This window comes from Cherax quadricarinatus, chromosome 3, assembly GCF_038502225.1.
Source record: "Cherax quadricarinatus isolate ZL_2023a chromosome 3, ASM3850222v1, whole genome shotgun sequence".
NCBI classification, from domain to species: domain Eukaryota; kingdom Metazoa; phylum Arthropoda; class Malacostraca; order Decapoda; family Parastacidae; genus Cherax; species Cherax quadricarinatus.
Genome location: NC_091294.1, coordinates 56,483,522 through 56,506,575, shown reverse-complemented (window position 1 = coordinate 56,506,575; position 23,054 = coordinate 56,483,522). Strand labels below are relative to the sequence as shown.

At 42.0% G+C, this 23,054-nt stretch overlaps 1 protein-coding gene across 3 annotated transcripts in view; it reads left to right on the top strand.

Annotated features, from left to right (window-relative positions):
• LOC128705896 (transmembrane channel-like protein 7) overlaps positions 1 to 23,054 on the top strand; it is a 738,019-nt gene that overhangs the window by 713,189 nt on the left and 1,776 nt on the right. For all 3 annotated transcript variants that reach the window (XM_070091935.1, XM_070091932.1, XM_070091933.1), the window contains 2 exons: positions 7,279 to 7,590; positions 22,954 to 23,054. The exon at positions 22,954 to 23,054 is cut by the window's right edge. In XM_070091935.1, coding sequence (XP_069948036.1) covers positions 7,279 to 7,577 — 299 coding nt within the window. In that variant the 3' untranslated portion in view covers positions 7,578 to 7,590; positions 22,954 to 23,054. The remainder of the gene's footprint in view (positions 1 to 7,278; positions 7,591 to 22,953) is intronic.

Here is a 23,054-nt window from a genome sequence, read left to right as displayed (position 1 = left end):
CGTTCTTCTCAGAAACGATCGACACGTCCTTCACTACCTTTCCACGCTCAGTTTCAGACTGAACAGTGGACTAAATTCTTCACTTTACGACCAACTTCCTCTACTGCCTATCTTTCTGACCATAGTATTGGCAAGGCACTCCTACGCCATGTTGGTAAAGATATTTCTTTTCATGCTCTTAAGAGCAGTACGCGCATCATTACCGTACAGAATGCTACCCAGGCTCGTGAGCTCTCTCGTCTTTCCCATATAGATACTGTTCCTGTCACCCTTGAAAAACATCATTCCCTCAATTCTTGTAGTGGTACCGTTATTCTGCCCCATACCATAGTTCAACAAAATTTCCAGACATGTGGCACCGACATTCTAGAACAGCTGGAACTCCAAGATCTCCCAATCCTCAAGGTAGACACTTACGTTCTTCCTGCCCGTGGGCGGAGACGATACCCTAGCAATGTGGCTCGTTTAACTTTTGACAGCCGAGAACTCCCATCCTCCGTTTATATAGCAGGACATCGGTTACAAGTTCGAAAGGTGATCCCTACACCACAACAGTGTAGAAATTGCTGGCGATTTGGCCATCCAGCGAAATATTGCAGATCTATCGCCGAATGCCCAGTCTGTGGTGCCGATGACCATTCTAATACGTCTTGCAATCGATCTCCCTCTTGCCTTAACTGTCATGAGGCTCACCCTTCGTACTCTCGCCGTTGTCAGGTCTATTTAAACGAGCGGGAAATCCGTTACCTCAAAGAGACAGAAGGTCTCCCTTATGCCATGGCAGTTTCTCATCTCCGCCTCCAAGGGAGACTCCCACGTGTTTCTTATTCCCGTGTTTCAAAACGTCCCCCCACTTCTGGTATCCCATCTTCTACACCCACCTCTGTGGTTACCTCTCCCATAATCACTCCTGTATCTAATCCTTTTGCTGTCCTCGGCTCAGACGTCCCTACTTCAACGCCTCAGTCTAATCTCGCTTCTTCGAGTTCTCTCTTACAAGCCTCAGTATCGACGAGACCTCGTACGACACCTCTTCCCAATCGTCCCTCTACTTCTCAAAAGTCAAAAAAAGGTCCGGTAACACCTCCTACCCATCTTCCACCTCCTCATTTTACCCTCCCTGTCTCTGTCCCTAGTTCTTCCCCTCTCACTGGCTCAGTTACAAGTGCAGAGGTTCACCCTCCTCCTCGTAATGTACCTTCCTCCCCTGTTCCCTCCCAAGTTTCTTCCTCTTCTGCCACCTCCCAGGTTCCTGTCTCTTCTGTCCCCTGCCACGCTTCTCCAGTTCCCTCCACCCTTTCGCCCCCCCTACCTTGGTACAGTCCAATACAGTTCCAATCTTTACTCATCCTCCCCCTACCATTCCCAATATTGTCTCCCATACGACATCTCTGAATTCCAAAACACTTGAAGCAATCTCTGAATATATTGCAGAGACCAAACCATCAATGGACACTGATCCACCTTCCGCTCTTTCTCTCTCCTCTGCTCCATCTGCGCAACTCCTTTCTTCACAGCGCACCGTTCCTTCGCTGCTTGAACATTTTCCACTGCCTCCGCATGTGGACTTTTCTAACCCTTCTAGTCCGTAGGAACCCTTACCTGCGGATTTCAAGTATCTTTATCATTGCCAATCATGGCCTTTTTACAGTGGAATATACGCGGCCTCAGGGGTAATCGGGGTGAGCTTCAGATGTTACTCTCCCAGTTTGCCCCTGTTGGTGTTTGCTTACAGGAACCAAAATTACACTCTGCTGTTATTTCTCACATCTCAGGCTATAATTTATTGTATTCTTCAGATCCTTTTCCTGATGGGACCTTTAATGAAAGTGCCCTTCTTCTCCGCACTGATATTCCGTACCATCAGCTATTTATTCATACTTTGCTGCATTACACAGCAGCCCGTATCCACTTACATAGGTGGTATACGCTCTGTTCTTTATATCTCTCTCCTTCTCGGGCATTATCTATTCCGGATTTTGCCTTCCTTGTTTCGTCATTACCGCCACCGATTCTGTTACTTGGTGATTTTAATGCCCACCATTTCCTCTGGGGAGGGTCTCACTGTGATTCCCGTGGAATTCAGTTAGAGGCTTTTCTTGCCACCCACCCCCTCCATGTTTTAAATACAGGTACTCACACCCATTTTGATCCTCGGACTCATACTCTCTCTTGCATCGATCTCTCAGTTTGCTCTTCCTCCGCCGCATTAGACTTTACTTGGTCTGTTCTCCCGGACTTACATGACAGTGATCATTTCCCAATCATTCTTACTTCCCCTTCATATTCGCCACCTCTTCGCACCCCACGCTGGCAATTTAATCGGGCAAATTGGAACCTTTACTCACACCTGACTGTTTTTAAAGAGGTTCCTTCTTCGTCCTCCATCGATGAGCTTTTACACCTCTTCTCGTCCTCCGTTTTCACCGCAGCTTCTCATTCTATACCCAAAACTTCGGGCAGGCATTCTCAGAAATGCGTGCCTTGGTGGTCTCCTGCTTGTGCTCGTGCAGTACGTTTGAAACGCTCTGCATGGGGCAGGTACCGGTACAATAGAACCACAGAGCGACTCCTTGATTTTAAACAGAAGCGTGCGATCGCTCGCCGTGTCATCCATGACGCTAAACGCACTTGCTGGCGAGATTATGTCTCCACCATCACCTCTGCTTCCTCTATGAGTGCAGTCTGGAAAAAAGTACGAAAACTGAGTGGTAAATATTCTCCTGACCCGGCTCCTGTTCTGCGGGTTGCCGGTGTTGATATAGCAAACCCACTAGATGTTGCCAATGAAATTGGCAATCATCTGGTCCGTATTTCTCAGGGACTCCATCTATGCCCCTCATTTCTTTCCTCAAAGTCTGCCAGAGAGTTAGCACCCTTGGACTTTTCTTCTCTCAGAGAAGAACAGTATAATGTGCCTTTTACACTTCAAGAACTGGAGGCAACACTCTCAGCTTGTCGATCATCGGCAGCTGGGCCCGACGACATTCATATTCGTATGCTACAACATTTACATCAGTCAGCCCTTGCAGTCCTATTACGCCTTTACAATCTTATTTGGTCACAAGGAGTTCTTCCACAGCTGTGGAAATCCGCCATTGTTCTCCCTTTCCGCAAACCAGGCACTACGGGACATGAAACCTCCCACTATCGTCCCATTGCTCTTACCAGTGCAGTTTGCAAAGTAATGGAACGTCTAGTAAATAGACGTTTAGTGTGGTATTTAGAGACACACAACAGTCTCTCCACTCGTCAATATGGCTTTCGTAAGGGACGTTCTACCATAGACCCCTTACTGCGCTTGGATACGTATGTTCGTAATGCCTTTGCGAATAACCACTCAGTTATTGCCATATTTTTTGACCTTGAGAAGGCATATGACACAACTTGGAGGTATAATATTTTAGCCCAAGCCCACTCCTTAGGCCTTCGAGGCAATCTACCATCCTTCCTTAAGAACTTTTTAACTGACAGGCATTTCCGTGTTCGGGTTAATAATGTGCTCTCCCCGGACTTTGTCCAAGCTGAAGGTGTCCCCCAGGGATGTGTTCTGAGCACAACACTTTTTCTCCTTGCTATTAACGATTTGGCCTCTAGTCTTCCATCAAATATTTGGTCATCACTCTATGTTGATGACTTCGCTATTGCCTGTGCAGGCGCTGACTGTCACCTCCTTACAGTTTCTCTCCAGCATGCAGTCGACCGTGTTTCCAATTGGGCCACCACACATGGGTTTAAATTTTCCAGCACTAAAACCCACCAAATCACTTTCACTAGACGCTCTGTCATCTCTGATCATCCTTTGTACCTCTATGGCTCACGTATCCCTGAACGTGATACAGTCAAGTTTCTGGGCCTCCTCTTTGATCGTAGGTTATCCTGGAAACCTCACATTACCTCTCTGAAGGCAACTTGTCACAGCCGGCTGAACCTTCTTAAAACCCTTGCTCATCTTTCATGGGGAGCTGATCGTCGAACCCTCCTTCACCTACATTCCACCCTTATTTTATCGAAACTTGATTATGGTGACCAGATCTATTCAGCGGCATCTCCTGCTACTCTCTCTAGCCTTAACCCCATTCATCACCAAGGATTACGTTTATGCCTTGGTGCTTTTCGCTCTTCCCCTGTCGAAAGCCTCTATGCAGAAGCGAACGTTCCATCCTTATCCGATCGCCGTGATGCCCATTACCTGCGCTACTATGTACGCTCTCATGATCTCCGCAATCCTTCCATTTATAGAATGGTCACTGATATTAGTAGACATTCTTTATTTGTTCGCCGCCCCTGCTTACTCCGTCCCTTCTCTCTTCGCCTTCATTCGCTCTTGTCTTCTCTTCAACTACCACCTTTCTATGTACATGTAGCATCTCACTTTTCCCTACCCCCCTGGGAAGTTCCAGCTGTTCGAGTCTGTTCTTTCTCCCTCCCTTGCTCGAAAGCCCAACTGTCTACGGTCGCTTCCCGCTCTCTTTTTCTTGACCACTTTCACTCTCATTCTCATGCCATTGCTGTGTACACAGATGGCTCTAAGTCTTCTGACGGCGTAGGATTCGCAGCAGTGTTTCCGGACAGCGTCGTACAAGGGCATTTACTATCTTCAGCTAGTATTTTTACTGCTGAATTATATGCCATCCTTACAGCACTTATCCGTATTGCATCTATGCCTGTGTCATCATTTGTGGTTGTCTCAGACTCCCTTAGTGCTTTACAGGCTATACAAAAATTTGATACACCTCACCCCTTAGTCCTCCGTATCCAACTTTGGCTACGCCGCATCTTTACTAAGCATAAAGATATTGTTTTTTGTTGGGTCCCTGGTCATGTTGACGTACAGGGCAATGAACAGGCAGACACTGCTGCGCGGTCAGCAGTACATGACCTACCAGTTTCTTATAGAGGTATTCCATGTACGGACTATTTTGCTGTAATATCTTCCCACCTTCACACCCGTTGGCAACAACGTTGGTCTACTATGCTCGGCAACAAACTTCAGTCTATTAAACCGAGTATAGGTTACTGGCCGTCTTCTTATCACCAGTGTCGAGGTTGGGAGACTACTCTCTCCCGTCTTCGCATTGGCCATACTCGTCTTACTCATGGATATCTCATGGAGAGGCGTCTTGCTCCTCTCTGTGAGAATTGCCAAGCTCCATTATCAGTCAGCCACATTCTGTTGGACTGCCCACTTTATCAACGAGCACGCAGGATTTACCTCTGTCGTCGTCTTCGCCCCGCTGCTCTCTCTTTACCTTCCCTTCTCGCTGATGGACCCACCTTTCATCCGGACTCTCTCATTGACTTTTTGACAACGACTGACTTACTTCACAAATTCTGATACTTTCAGCCCTTTCTACTTGTATCTCTTGCTACCCTCTACCCCCGTACTATCCCCTGCCCCGCTGTTTTCTGTAACCTGCTGATCATCCCCCCTCCCTTCTGCCATCCAATTCCCTTGCTTCCTTCCCTACCCTGCAGCGCTGTATAGCCCTTGTGGCTTAGCGCTTCTTTTTGATTATAATAATAATAATATGAGAATAAACAGAGTAGGTGATGAAAGATTGGATATCAGATTGGAGGGATAGAGTATGGAGGAGGTGAATGTATTCAGATATTTTGGAGTGGACGTGTCAGCAGATGGGTCTGTGAAATTTGAGGTAAATCATAGAATTGATGAGGGGAAAAGGGTGAGCGGTGCACTTAGGAGTCTGTGGAGACAAGAACTTTGTCCATATGGATGTGAAGCATGGGTAATGAATGATGTATGTTAAGAAGTATCTTTCCATCATACATTGCCCAAGTTTGAATAAGATAACCCAACAAACAATTGAGAAAATAATAATAATATAATAATAATAGTAATATCTTTATTTACTACACATACATGTACAAGGTATACAGGCCTAGCTGACATCAGTGACATACTACTGTATAGAAAGGCACTTGTTATGCTGAGTATTTCGAGAAAGTTAGGTCAGTGTCCCAGGATAACACCCACACTAGTCGACTAACACCCAGGTACCCATTTACTGATAGGTAAACATAGACAACAGGTGTAAAGAAACACGCCTAATGTTTCTACCCTGGCTGGGAATCGAATATTTACCAAAAATCATGTATGGCTAACCCAAGCCAGGTACTAAAAATAAGCCACGTTGACTTTTTTAGATTATCCTAGGTTCTCTACACATATGCTGCTGTGTGTGATAATCTATAGAGAGAAAATAACTTTTTTGTTTCATGTTTATGGTGGAGTACGAGTGTATATCATAGCCCTGTGCTATACTCCATTTTCTCTAATATAAGCCCCCAAGACAAGGATAGGAGAATGGTATTTGTTTACCATATCCTTTTCATAACTGTCGAACTGCTCGGTGTTATGCCAAATATTATTCATTCTGGAGTATTTAACATGTTTTATGTTATTTATATTGTTTCTTATGTCATATTAGATCATTTGTGATAGCAAATAAGCTGTAATGTTGATATTAGCGTAATAATAAAGCATATTCTCTTGCTTCACGAGACTGAGCTCATGGCAACCGACATTGGCTTCAAAGCCACCTTATCTTTAATGGATAATGTACTGTGTAGGTGCTTTACATAATGAGAAGCATTTCTTTTATTCATTGGAACCATGGCTAGGGCTAAAAGTAAGCATGTTAAAACAATAAATGGAGAAAAAGAAATTGGAATGACTTATGCAGCAAGTAGCACCACCAAACAGTACCAGCAGGTTGGTGTGGTGACCCTGGAAATTTGAAATTATGCTAGCCAAAATTAGTGCCGAATAACTGAAGGAACCGAATAACTGATTGCTGGATTTGTGATGGCGGACCTGTATACATTTACTCACCTATGTACTCCCACATCATAACTGAAACAATCACATTGAACCTTTTATCCATTGTTGACAGGAATATAATTGAATCATTGTTTTTCACTAAAGCATTTTAGAATATAAATACGTATATCTTTGTATTATACAAATTTTGATTCATTTATAATTAATATTCTACTGTACAACTATGAAATAATTACTTTCCTACTGTACAACTATGATATACTACTCCTTAGTATTAAGTAGACTGTAAGCCAATAATGTTAAGTTGGCCCATAATGCCTAGGCATAATAGAGGCTCTCTTTGCATTGCAACCCACTATTGTATATACACAATCTCAATGTACTGTTTGCAAAGACATTAAATAAATAAATAAATAAATATGTAAATTATTGTCTTCTCTTATCCTACTTATATTACTGTATTTTCCTCACAGAATCTCCTAACTGGCTGCAGGCTGTGCTGTTCTTCATAGGAACAGCTGGTTTTGCCGTTCCAGCCATAATTATACTCATCCTGGCCTGGTACTACTACTATGCGGTGGCTGCCGCCAATAAGCACATGGTGGCGCTATTGAAAAATCAGTTGGTCCTGGAGGGGCATGACAAACAGTTTCTCTTAACAAGGCTAGATCACATGATCAAGAAGACTGCCGAGGAGGAGGAAGCAGCCAAGTCTTCCAGCAATACTGAAGAAGAGACAGGACATAGTAATGACCAGACTCTGGAGGCTTAAGCTTGTGCTCAAGGTACTGCAGCAACAAATTATAAATTGTACAGAATTGTTATCAGAATTTATAAATATTGCTTTTTCTAGCTGCTATTCCTTACAGGGGCCTAGATTAAAATGCCATTTCTTATGAATAAGAAAAGATTTGTAGAAGGGTCATAAGAGGCTTTATATGTATGTACATATATGTGTATGTATGCACATATGTACATACATATGTGTGTATGTACATATGTGTATGTACATAGGTATGCACATATGTGTATGTACTTATGTGTGTATGTACAAATACATGTATGTACATGTGTATGTTTGTATGTACATATGTTTGTATGCACGAACATACCCATGCATTCACACACACACACACACACACACACACACACACACACACACACACACACACACACACACACACACACACACACACACACACACACACACCCCACACACACACACCCCACACACACACACCCCACACACACACACACACCCCACACACACACACACCCCACACACACACACACCCCACCCACACACACCCCACCCACACACACCCCACACACACCCCACACACACCCCACACACACCCCACACACACCCCACTCACACCCCACACACACCCCACACACACCCCACACACACACACCACACACACACCCCACACACACCCCACACACACACCCCACACACACACCCCACACACACACCCCACACACACACCCCACACACACACCCCACACACACACCCCACACACACACCACACACACACACGCCACACACACCCCACACACACACACCCCACACACACACACACCCCACACACACACACCCCACACACACCCCACACACACACACCCCACACACACACACCCCACACACACACACCCCACACACACACACCCCACACACACCCCACACACACACACCCCACACACACACACCCCACACACACACACCCCACACACACACACCCCACACACACACCCCACACACACACCCCACACACACACCCCACACACACACCCCACACACACACCCCACACACACACCCCACACACACCCCACACACACACACCCCACACACACACACCCCACACACACACACCCCACACACACACACCCCACACACACACACCCCACACACACACACCCCACACACACACACCCCACACACACACACCCCACACACACACACACACCCCACACACACACCCCACACACACACCCCACACACACACCCCACACACACACACCCCACACACACACCCCACACACACACCCCACACACACACACCCCACACACACACCCCACACACACACCCCACACACACAAAAAAACACCCACACACACACCCCACACACACACCCCACACACACACCCCACACACACACCCCACACACACACCCCACACACACACCCCACACACACCCCACACACACACACCCCACACACACACACCCCACACACACACACCCCACACACACACACCCCACACACACACACCCCACACACACACCCCACACACACACCCCACACACACACCCCACACACACACCCCACACACACACCCCACTCACACCCCACACACACACCCCACACACACACCCCACACACACACCCCACACACACACCCCACGCACACCCCACACACACACAACCCACACACACACCCCACACACACACCCCACACACACACCCCACACACACACCCCACACACACACCCCACTCACACCCCACACACACACCCCACACACACACCCCACACACACACCCCACACACACACCCCACACACACACACCCCACACACACACACCCCACACACACCACACACACACCACACACACACACCCCACACACACACCCCACACACACACCCCACACACACACCCCACACACACCCCACACACACCCCACATGCCCCACACACACATGAAGCAGTATTGTTAAATAGTGCTCCCAGGATTTAGCATTCTAGTGGCTGTCCTAAGATATTATTAGCAGTCATCGTGTGTGATTGAATCAGTGAACATACCCACAAGATTGTAACAACTTTCTGGAGTGTGAGAATTTTAGAATTTAAGTTTGAATGTGGGTGTTTTTACTGGAAGCTGTGTGAGGGAGGGTAATAAGCAGCTGGTCAGGCTGCTACCACTAGTGTTGACACAAATAATAATAAAAAACATTTTTAATGGGTCAAGGTTGTGACTTCAAGTAAAAATAAATGCAAATATCTAATATTTGCAAATAGTATCTAATATTAGTATATATTAATAAGGAGTAGATTGAGAAATAATTCTGCAGTCTTCAGAAGAGTAGCATAGCCTGGCATAATAAAGTGACCCCCCCCCCCCTTTTTTCAAAGACAAGAGACTAGCACATAAACAAACACACACACACACACACAGTAAAGTGACCCCATTTTCTTCAAAGAGTAAAAGATGAGCACATTCACACACACGCATACACATGTGTGCATGCATGCATGCACGAGTGCACACACACACACACACACACACACGTGCACACACACACACACACGTGCACACACACACACACGTGCACACACACGTGCACACACACACACACATGTGCACACATGCACATGCACACACGCACATGCAAACACGTGCACACACATGCACACACACACATGCACACACACATGCACACACATGCACACACACGCACACACACGCACACACACACACACACACACACACACACACACACACACACACACACACACACACACACACACACACACACACACACACACACACACACACACACAGTCATAGAGTCGTCAGGAAGTGAAATACTCAGGCAAGCGATGTAGTGGAGGCAGGAGCCATACATAGTTTTAAGACGAGGTATGATAAAGCTCATGGAGCAGGGAGAGAGAGGACGTAGTAGCAGTCAGTGAAGAGGCAGGGCCAGCAGCTGCATCTCGACCCCTGCAACCACAAATAGGTGAGTACACACTCACACACAACCTTAAGGCACCCCTGTTTCAAGCAGTCACTCATACCCCTCCCTCCCTCCCCCTTCCCCCTCCTCCTCTCCCCCATCACTCCCATCCCTCTCTCTCCCACACACACAAACACACACATACTTGCCACATACACACACTTGCCGTCTCTCCCCTTCCCCCTAACCATCTCTCCCCCTCCCCCTAACCATCTCTCCCCCTCCCCTAACCCTCTCTCTCCCTCCTCCTAACCATCTCTCCCCCTCCATTCTGTGGTGCAATGGGGCAATCAAGAACAAGGACAAGAGCCAAGGGTCTGACAGACAAATCTGAGAGGGAGGATTGGGAGGTAGAGCTCAAAAAAAGGGAGGAAGACTGGGGAAGGAAGCTAGACGAGCTTGGAAGGAAGATGGAGGAGAGGTTAGCTGCAGAGGGCAGAAACTGGGAGCAACATGCCACAGTAACAGAAGCCAAAATACACAGCTTAAAAGAGGAGCTGAGAAATCTGAAACAGAACAGAGAAAAAAATAACAGTATAGACATAGCATCAGGAATATCTACATCAGACACAGACAAAGGGACTGGAGGGAGTAAGAAAGCTATACTGTATGCAAAGGTCCTGTCAGACCTGCACGGGGCCAAGACAAAGACAGGGAGCACACTAGGACCAAATGAGAGGTCGGAAGACATTGAAGGAACTAGGACATATGCAGGGACTCTACCAGACACTTGTGGGGGCTAGGAACAGGTGAGCAGGAAAGACAAACTAATGAGCATAGGGGCTGCAGCTAGGGAAGGGATTCAAGGAAGGAACACTCCAAGGGAAGGAACTAAAACACCTCAGAGGGCACAGTGGGAGACACAGTGGGAGGAAGAAAGGGAGAGATCAGTTTTTGTCTATGGGTTCCAGGAAGCCGAAGGGGGAACCTATGATGAAAGAAAATAGGAGGAGAAAAAAGCGATTGAAGGTATCATGAAGGTGATAGGTGAGGGCAACATGACCTAGGTGGCAAATTTTCAGAGAATTGGGTGGTTTGCAAGGAGAAGGAAACGTCCTCTCAAAGTAATTTTCAAGGCAGAATCAACTTGAACCATGATCCTGCAGGAGAAAGCACGGCTGAGAGACAAACTGGAGTTCCAGAGTGTGTACCTCAATCGAAACAACGCAGGAGGAAAGGATGATACTGAAAGAGAGAGTGCAGAAATGAAAGGAGGAATGGGAGGAAATGACAAAGAAAAGCAGAAAAACCCAGGCACAGGTAGAAGGGCAAGCACCCCCCCTCCCAGAAACACCCGCAGAAGGATTCCAACCATGACATCCCCAAGGCAACTGAACAATCTAAACTAACAATCACACACCGATCCTTCTGTCCCCACCCCCCACACCACGAACCCTACCCCTACAGCAACCTCCTATAGGAACTCTGCCCCCACCCCCACTGCAACCCCCCCCATAGGCCCAGGGCTCCTGCTCTCCCAACCCCAATATTCCCCCAGGACTACAGTTTTAGAACAGAAGTTGAAAGTTTGCTACACGAATGCAGATGGATTAACAAATAAATATGAGGAATGGCATGAAAGGATCAATGAGAAGTCCCCAGACATCATGGCAGTTACAGAAACAAAATTCGCTGAGACAAAAACAGATGCAGTCTTCCCACCAGGATATCAGATCATGAGGAAAGTTAGAAGGGGCAGAGGGGAAGGAGGGGTTGCACTGCTTGTAAAAAACCGATGGAAATTCGAAAAAATGGGAGGCATAGACGAGATTGAAGGACTACATAGTAGGTACACTTTAGTCTGGGGAGTACAAGGTAGTCATTGCAGTGATGTATAATCCACCACAGAACTGCTGTAGGCCAAGAGAGGAATATGAAGAGAGCAACAGAGCAATAGTGGACACACTTGCTGAGGTGGCAAGAAGAGCTCACTCAAGCAGAGCAAAGCTGCTAGTTATGGGCAATTTCAACCACAGGGAGATTGACTGGGAAAACCTGGAGCCACACGGGGGTCCCGAAACATGGGAGAGTCAAGATGATGGACACTACCAGAGTGAGAGGGGAGGACGAACCAGCATGACTGCACCTTGTGTTCACCCTGGGCAGTTCAGACATTGAGGACATCACATATGAGAGTCCCCTAGGAGCCAGTGACCATGTGGTTCTGTGCTTTCAATACACAGTAGAGGCACAAGTGGAGAGGGTAACAGGAGTTTTATGGGAAAAGCCAGACTATAAAAGAGAGGACTACATAGGTTTGAAGAACTTCCTGTAGGAGGTTCAGTGGCCCAGAGAACTGGTAGGAAAGTAAACGAAATGATGGAATACGTAGCAACAAAATGCAAGGAGGCAGAGGAAAGGTTTATTCCCAAGGGCAACAGAAATAATTGGAAGACCAGAATGAACCCCTGGTTTATCCGACGGTGTAAGGAGGCAAAAACTAAGTGCAATAGAGATTGGAAAAAGTACAGAAGGCATAGAACTCATGAAAATAGGGAGATTAGTTGCAGAGCCAGGAACGAGTATGCACAGGTAAGGAGAGAGCCCCAGCGACAGTATGAAAATAACATAGCATTGAAAGTCAAGTCTGACCCGAAACTGTTGTATAGCCACATCAGGAGGAAGACAACAGTCAAAGACCAGGTGATCAGGCTGAGGACAGAAGGTGGGGAACTCACAAGAAATGATCAGGAGGTATGTGAGGAGCTTAACAGGAGATTTAAGGAAGTTTTTACAGTAGAGACAGGAAGAGCTCTGGGAAGACAGCACAGGGGGGAACATCAACAGGAAATATACCAACAAGTGTTGGATGACATACGAACAATGGAGGAGGAGGTGCAGAAGCTGCTAAGTGACCTTGATACCTCAAAGATGATGGGACCAGACAACATCTCCCCATGGGTCCTTAGAGAAGGAGCAGAGATGTGGTGTGTGCCCCTAGCCACAATCTTCAATACATCCCTTGAAACTAGGCAACTACCTGAGATATGGAAGACGGCAAATGTAGTCCACATTTTTAAGAAAGACAGAAACGAGGCACTAAACTACAGACCTGTGTCACTAATGTGTATAGTATGCAAAGTCATGGAGAAGATCATCAGGAGGAGAGTGGTGGAGCACCTGGAAAGAAACAAGTGTATAATCGACAACCAGCACAGTTTCAGGGAAGGAAAATCCTGTGTCACAAACCTACTGGAGTTTTATGACAAGGTGACAGAAGTAAGACAAGAGAGGCGAGAAGGCCTTCGACACAGTTCCTCACAAGAGGTTACTGCAAAAGCTAGAGGATCAGGCACACATAACAGGAAAGGCACTGCAATGGATCAGAGAATATCTGACATGGAGGCAACAATGAGTCATGGTACGTGACGAGGTGTCAAAGTGGGCGCCTGTGACAAGCGGGGTTCCACAGGGGTCAGTCCTAGGACCTGTGCTGTTTTTGGTATATGTGATTGACATAACAGAAGGGATAGACTCAGAAGTGTCCTTGTTTGCAGATGATGTGACGTTAATGAGAAGATTCAAATCGGATGAGGATCAGGCAGGACTACAAAGAAACCTGGAAGGGATGCTAAGAAGTATTTCTTCAGTCATAGAGTAGTCAGGCCATGGAATAGCCTAGAAAGTGACGTAGTGGAGGCGGGAACCATCTGTTCTCCAGAGATCAGGAAGAAGGAGTGCACTTCAGTGGTTAGCGAGGTTGAAGGTACCACTGATTCCCCTGCTAATCAAGGTAAGAATATTTTAATAGTAGGAGATTCTCAGGTAAGATATATGGACTGTGCTTTTTGTAAGAGACAGAAAGGTCAGACAGAGGGTGTGCCTTCCTGGAGCTGGTGTTGGTGACATAGTCAACAGGTTGGATAATATTATGTCAGGTAATGGGAACAAGCTAATTATCTGTCTTAGTGCTGGGGGTAATGACATTGGGAAGGGCAGGAGACAGGAGCTGCTGGATAAGTACAGGTCAGCCATAGAAGTAGTTAGGTCTAAGGGAGGGATCCCAGTCATATGTAGCATCTTGCCTAGAAAGAGAGTGGGCAATGAATGGATGTCTAGGGCAACTGGTATAAATTGCTGGCTAGACAGGTACTGCAAGGAACTTGCAATCCCATTCATTGATAACTGGGACCTATTCTTTGGCAAACGTGATATGTATGCAAGGGATGGGGTTCATCTCTCTGGGGATGGAGTGGTTGCATTAGCCAGTTCGATTGAGAGGGTAATTGATGACTTGTCTAGGAATTTAAACTGATGGATTATAGAGGTATGGGTGTTTGTGGGAAATAATCAGGCTGCAGTATTAGGGTTAAAAACAGCAGTTATTACTGGGATACCTCAGGGATATGTTTAAAAGACAATATTCAAACTAAAGTTGCTAGTAATGGCAAATCAGTTGATCAACAAATAGAGAGAGATAGCAGAGGGCAACGAGTGACTAGCTCAATTAAGGTTTACTATACAAATAGTAGGAGTCTAAGAAATATGATAGATGAGCTAAGATTACTTGCAAGTGTAGGGAATATAGATATTATTGGTATAACAGAGGCCTGGTTCAACCTGAAAGATAGAGAAATGCCTTCTGAATGCAACATACAGGGTTATAAACTATTCCACACTGATAGGGTCAACAGGAAAGGTGGTGGAGTGGTGATATATGCCAGAGAAAATTTAAATTGTTGTCTTAGACATAATATAAGATTAGAAACATCGAACACAGAATCTGTTTGGCTACAGTTCCTCGAGGGTCGTGACAAATTAATTTTGGGTGTGATTTATAGGCCCCCAAACCTTGATAGGGAGTGCAGTAAGCTGTTATGGGACAAAATTCATAAAGCATTTAGATATGAAAATGTTGTGATAATGGGAGATTTTAACTTTAGACAAATTGACTGGAACAATATGACAGGAAATCTTGAGTCTAGTGACTTTCTTGATACGTTTCAGGATTGCTTTTTAGAACAGGTTGTGACATAACCAACTAGAGGAAATAATCTGCTTGACTTGGTTCTTGCCAAGAAAGAGTCACTAATTAATAATCTTGAGGTTAATGATGAGCTTGGGGAAAGTGATCACAAATCATTTAGTTTCAATATATCATGGAATTACCCAGATAACTGCAATCAAATTTCTGTCCCAGATTTTCGCTTGGCTGACTTCATGGGACTGAAAAATTACCTGGATGGGCTAAATTGGGATGTCCTGACTATGGGTCAGGTAGGTTATCTTGGTTGCCAATATGACGTTTTTTCAGAGCATAGTCCTAGCTGCCCAGACAACTTTTGTTCCAAGTAGGGAAATTAAATCTGACGAAAATGATCCCAAATGGATGAACAACAGATTAAAACATCTCATTGGTCAAAAGAGAGGCATATATAGGCATATCAAAAGAGGGGATGGGCAGTTAAGAAATCAATATATTCAATTAAAGAGAGAAATAAAGAAAGGAATAAGAAAAGCAAAAAGGGATTATGAGGCTAAGGTTGCAAGGGATTCAAAGACTAACCCAAAAGGGTTCTTTCAGGTATACAGAAGTAACATTAGGGACAAGATTGGCCCACTTAAGAGTAACTCTGGTCAGATCACTGACAGTGATAAGGATATGTGTGAAATTCTCAATACCTACTTCCTCTCAGTTTTCACCCAGGGAAATACTAGCGATATTCCTGAAATAATAGATTATGTAGAAAAGGATTGTGGTAACTAGTGACATGGTCCTCAGACAAATAGAGTAACTAAAACCTAACAAATCCCCAGGACCTGATGAACTGTTTGCAAGGGTGTTAAAGGAATGTAAAGAGGAACTTAGCATACCTTTGGCTAATCTTTTTAACATAACACTACAAACTGGCATAGTGCCTGATAAATGGAAAATGGCAAATGTAATACCTGTTTACAAGGCAGGTGACAGGTCCTTGGCTTTGAACTATAGACCAATAAACCTTACCTCTGTAGTGGGAAAATTTATGGAATCAATAATTGCCAAAGCAATTCGTAGCCATCTTGATAGGCACAGATTGATTAATGAATCTCAACATGGTTTTACAAAGGGGCATTCCTGTCTTACAAATTTACTAATATTTTTCACTAAGGTGTTTGAGGAGGTAGATCATGATAATGAATATGATATTGTGTATATGGACTTCAGTAAGGCTTTTGATAGAGCTCCACTTCAGAGGCTATTGAGGAAACTTAAGGCACACAGAATAGGAGGAGAAATTTTTTCCTGGGTAGAGGCATGGCTGACAAATAGGCAGCAGAGAGTTTGCATAAATGGGGAGAAATCAGAATGGGGGCACGTCACAAGCGGTGTTCCTCAGGGGTCAGTGTTGGGCCCGTTGTTGTTCACAATTTACATAAACGACATAGATGAGGGAATAAATAGCGACATAAGCAAATTTGCTGATGACACTAAAATAGGCCGTCCAATTCATTCTAATGAGGACACTAGAGCACTCCAGGATGATTTGAATAGACTGATGCAATGGTCGGAGAAGTGGCAGATGCAGTTTAATATTGACAAATGCAAAGTTCTAAATGTTGGACAGGTAAATAACCATGCCACATATAAACTAAATAATGTAGATCTTAATACTACTGATTGCGAAAAGGATTTAGGAGTTCTGGTTAGCAGTAATCTAAAACCAAGACAACAGTGCATTAGTGTTCGCAATAAAGCTAACAGAATTCTTGGCTTCATATCTAGAAGTATAAATAATAGAAGTCCTCAGGTTGTTCTTCAACTCTATATATCCTTGGTTAGGCCTCATTTAGACTATGCTGCTCAGTTCTGGTCACCGTATTACAGAATGGATATAAATGCTCTGGAAAACGTACAGAGGATGACAAAGATGATCCCATGTATCAGAAATCTTCCCTATGAGGATAGACTGAGGGCCCTGAATCTGCACTCTCTCGAAAGGCGTAGAATTAGGGGGGATATGATCGAGGTGTATAAATGGAAAACAGGAATAAATAAAGGGGATGTAAATAGCATGCTGAAAATTTCCAGCCAAGACAGGACTCGCAGCAATGGTTTCAAGTTGGAAAAATTCAGATTCAGGAAGGATATAGGAAAGCACTGGTTTGGTAATAGAGTTGTGGATGAGTGGAACAAACTCCTGAGTACAGTTATTGAGGCTAAAACGTTGTGTAGTTTTAAAAATAGGTTAGATAAATACATGAGTGGGTGTGGGTGGGTGTGAGTTGGACCTGACTAGCTTGTGCTTCTGGGTCTGGTGCCGTGCTCCTTCCTTGAGTGGAGGTGACCAGACTGGGTGGGTCAATGGGCTAATCTGGAGGGGTGGGACATGGCCCTGCTCTGCATGGGTCAGTAGGCCTTCTGCAGTGTTCCTTCGTTCTTATGTTCTTATGTTCATATATGTCGTGCCGAATAGGCAGAATTTGCGATCTTGGCTTAAATAGCAACGCTAATCTTGCCATATAGGACAAGTGAAAATTTGTGTATGCAATAATTTCGCCAAAATTATTCTGAACCTAACGAAAAAAATATATTTCACTGTGTTTGTTTAGTATTAAATTATTGTAAACAAATCTAAAATATATATAGTTGGGTTAGGATAAAATAAATTGTTCTTGTTATAATAAGGTTAGGTAAGTTTTCTAAGATTCTTTTGGAGCAAAATTATAAATTTTTACATTAACATTAATGAAAAACATATATCTTTAAACGTATAAGAGAAAATTTTAGAGAGGACTTAATTTTAAGTGAATTCTTGCTAATTGACCAGTTTTACATATTCGGCACGACATATATATATATATATGTATATATATATATATATATATATACATTCATACATACATACATACATACATACGTACATACATACATACATACATATACACCTACCATCTGACTTACGACCGAGTTCAGTTCCGAGAAACCGGTCGTAAGTCGAAATGGTCGTAAGTCGAACTTTACTACTGAATATCAACAAAACATTTTTGTAATGACTTTATTTTATTGTTTTATTTTGGTATTTCATGTTTTACTTTACTTTTTATGCTGTTAGTACTGTATTTTATACTGTAAGGTTTAGGATAAACACTGTGTACAACACAAATAGTTGTTTATTTCCCAGAAATTTGGCATAAAAAACACGGTCGTAAGTCGAGTGGTCGTAAGTCGAACAGGTCGTAAGTCGGATGGTAGGTGTATATATATATATATATATTTTTTTTCTTCAAGTCGGCCGTCTCCCACCGAGGCAGGGTGACCCAAAAAGAAAGAAAATCCCCAAAAAGAAAATACTTTCATCATCATTCAACACTTTCACCTCACTCACACATAATCACTGTTTCTGCAGAGGTGCTCAGAACACAACAGTTGAGAAGCATATACGTATAAAGATACACAACATATCCCTCCAAACTGCTAATATCCCAAAACCCCTCCTTTAGAGTGCAGGCATTGTACTTCCCATTTCCAGGACTCAAGTCCGGCTATATAAAAATAACCGATTCCCCTGAATCCCTTCACTAAATATTACCCTGCTCACACTCCAACAGATCGTCAGGTCCCAAATACCATTCGTCTCCATTCACTCCTATCGAACACGCTCATATATATATATATATATATATATATATATATATATATATATATATATATATATATATATATATATATATATATATATATATATATATATATATATATATATATATATATATATATATATATATATATGCAAAACAACCACTCTCAAAGAAAGGAGAAATTCCAAGCGCTTTCGTGACTACTCACATTATCAAGGAACATAGTTCCTTGATAATGTGAGTAGTCACAAAAGTGCTTGGAATTTCTTCTTTCTTTCAGAGTGGTTGTTTTGCATATTCTGAAATCACCTGTTTACTGTGATCTTATTGCATATATATATATATATATATATATATATCTTTCTTTCTTTCAACACACCGGCCGTATCCCACCGAGGCGGGGTGGCCCAAAAGGAAAAACGAAAGTTTCTCCTTTTACATTTAGTAATATATACAGGAGAAGAGGTTACTAGCCCCTTGCTCCCGGCATTTTAGTTGCCTCTTACAACACGCATGGCTTACGGAGGAAGAATTCTGTTCCACTTCCCCATGGAGATAAGAGGAAATAAACAAGAATAAGAACTAGAAAGAAAATAGAAGAAAACCCAGAGGGGTGTGTATATATGTGCTTGTACATGTATGTGTAGTGTGACCTAAGTGTAAGTAGAAGTAGCAAGACGTACCTGAAATCTTGCATGTTCATGAGACAGAAAAAAGGACACCAGCAATCCTACCATCATGTAAAACAATTACAGGCTTTCGTTTTACACTCACTTGGCAGGACGGTAGTACCTCCCTGGGCGGTTGCTGTCTACCAACCTACTACCTATAATATATATATATATATATATATATATATATATATATATATATATATATATATATATATATATATGTATATATATATGTTTGTATGTATGTATGTATGTATGTATTGCCGAATAGGCAGAACTTGCGATCTTGGCTTAAATAGCAACATTCATCTTGCCATATAGGACAAGTGAAAATTTGTGTATGTAATAATTTTGCCAAAATCATTCTGAACCTAACGAAAAAAATATATTTCACTGTGTTTGTTTAGTATTAAATTACTGTAAACAAATCTAAAATATATATAGTTGGGTTAGGCTAAAATAAATTGCTCTTGTTATAATAAGGTTAGGTAAGTTTTCTAAGATTCTTTTGGTGCAAAATTAAAAAATTTTACATTAACATTAATGAAAAAAATATATCTTTAAACGTACAAGAGAAAATTTTAGAAAGGACTTAATTTTAAATGAGTTACTGCTAATTGACCAGTTTTACATATTCGGCACGACATATATATATATATATATATATATATATATATATATATATATATATATATATATATATATATATATGTGTGTGTGTGTGTGTGTGTGTGTGTGTAGAAGAGAGGGAAAATACTTCCCGGTAAAAGTAGGTCTTAGACAGGGATGTGTAATGTCACCATGGTTGTTTAATATATTTATAGATGGGGTTGTGAACGAAGTAAATGCTAGGGTGTTCGGGAGAGGGGTGGGGTTAAATTATGGGGAATCAAATTCAAAATGGGAATTGACACAGTTACTTTTTGCTGATGATACTGTGCTTATGGGAGATTCTAAAGAAAAATTGCAAAGGTTAGTGGATGAGTTTGAGAATGTGTGTAAAGGTAGAAAGTTGAAAGTGAACATAGAAAAGAGTAAGGTGATGAGGGTATCAAATGATTTAGATAAAGAAAAATTGGATATCAAATTGGGGAGGAGGAGTATGGAAGAAGTGAAAGTTTTCAGATATTTGGGAGTTGACGTGTCAGCGGATGGATTTATGAAGGATGAGGTTAATCATAGAATTGATGAGGGAAAAAAGGTGAGTGGTGCGTTGAGGTATATGTGGAGTCAAAAAACGTTATCTATGGAGGCAAAGAAGGGAATGTATGAAAGTATAGTAGTACCAACACTCTTATATGGATGTGAAGCTTGGGTGGTAAATGCAGCAATGTGTGGTGTAAATATTATGCAGAAAATTCGGAGTGTGGAAATTAGGAGAAGGTGTGGAGTTAATAAAAGCATTAGTCAGAGGGCAGAAGAGGGGTTGTTGAGGTGGTTTGGTCATTTAGAGAGAATGGATCAAAGTAGAATGACATGGAAAGCATATAAATCTATAGGGGAAGGAAAGAGGGGTAGGGGTCATCCTCGAAAGGGTTGGAAAGAGGGGGTAAAGGAGGTTTTGTGGGCGAGGGGCTTGGACTTCCAGCAAGCATGCATGAGCGTGTTAGATAGGAGTGAATGGAGACGAATGATACTTGGGACCTGACGATCTGTTGGAGTGTGAGCAGGGTAATATTTAGTGAAGGGATTCAGGGAAACCAGTTATTTTCATATAGTCGGACTTGAGTCCGGGAAATGGGAAGTACAATGCCTGCACTTTAAAGGAGGGGTTTGGGATATTGGCAGTTTGGAGGGATATGTTGTGTATCTTTATACGTATATGCTTCTAAACTGTTGTATTCTGAGCACCTCTGCAAAAACAGTGATAATGTGTGTGTGTGGTGAAAGTGTTGAATGATGATGAAAGTATTTTCTTTTTGGGGATTTTCTTTCTTTTTTGGGTCACCCTGCCTCGGTGGAAGACGGCCGACTTGTTGAAAAAAAAAAAAAAAAGTATATATGTATGTCGTGTCGAATAGGCAGAACTTGCGATCTTGGCTTAAATAGCAACGCTCATCTTGCCATATAGGAGAAGTGAAAATTTGTGTATGCAATAATTTCGCCAAAATCATTCTGAACCTAACGAAAAAAATATATTTCACTGTGTTTGTTTAGTATTAAATTATTGTAAACAAATCTAAAATATATTTAGTTGGGTTAGGCTAAAATAAATTGTTCTTGTTATAAGAAGGTTAGGTAAGTTTTGTAAGTTCCTTTTGGTGCAAAATTATAAATTTTTACATCAACATTAATGAAAAAAAATATATCTTCAAACGTATAAGAGAAAATTTTAGAAAGGACTTAATTTTAAATGAGTTCTTGCTAATTGACCAGTTTTACATATTCGGCACAACATATATATATACATGTATATATATATATATATATATATATATATATATATATATATATATATATATATATATATATATAATATATATATATATATATATATATATATATATATATAATATATATATATATATATATATATATATATATATATATATATATATATATATATATATATATATATATATATATATATATGTAATTATATATACATACACATATACATTCATATATACACATGCATATATGCATGCATATATATATATATATATATATATATATATATGTATATATATATATATATATATATATATATATATATATATATATATATATATATATATATATATATATATATATATTATATATATATATATATATGCATACATACATATGTTCATACTTTCATACATACATATAAATATATTATGCTTGTCATTTATTTATTATAATTTATCAGAAAACTCATTTATTAGGATTTATACATTTTAAAAATGTTACCTGAGGATTTAAAGGGATGCTGAATAACTCATGAAATCCTGCTGACTTTTTTAATTTTTTTTAGAACTTATTTAAATTATGATATATTGTAATCAAAGATTGGGTCATATTATAATAGCAGAATGTGTTTAGAGAAGCTCATTTTGTTGTGTGTGTTACTATAGTGATTTATGTAGTGTATGTCAGGCCTCTTACTACCTTTACATTATTATGTAAGAGATTATATACCCTTTTCTTTACATTTCCCATAATTAATGTTTAGGTATATTTTGCACAGAATCTCTCCCATGAAGACATAATCACAGTTGAAGGTTTGATCCACAGTTCTAGCAACTCTAATTTGGGATCAAAGTTATGTGAGTTTTGTTCTTTATTAAG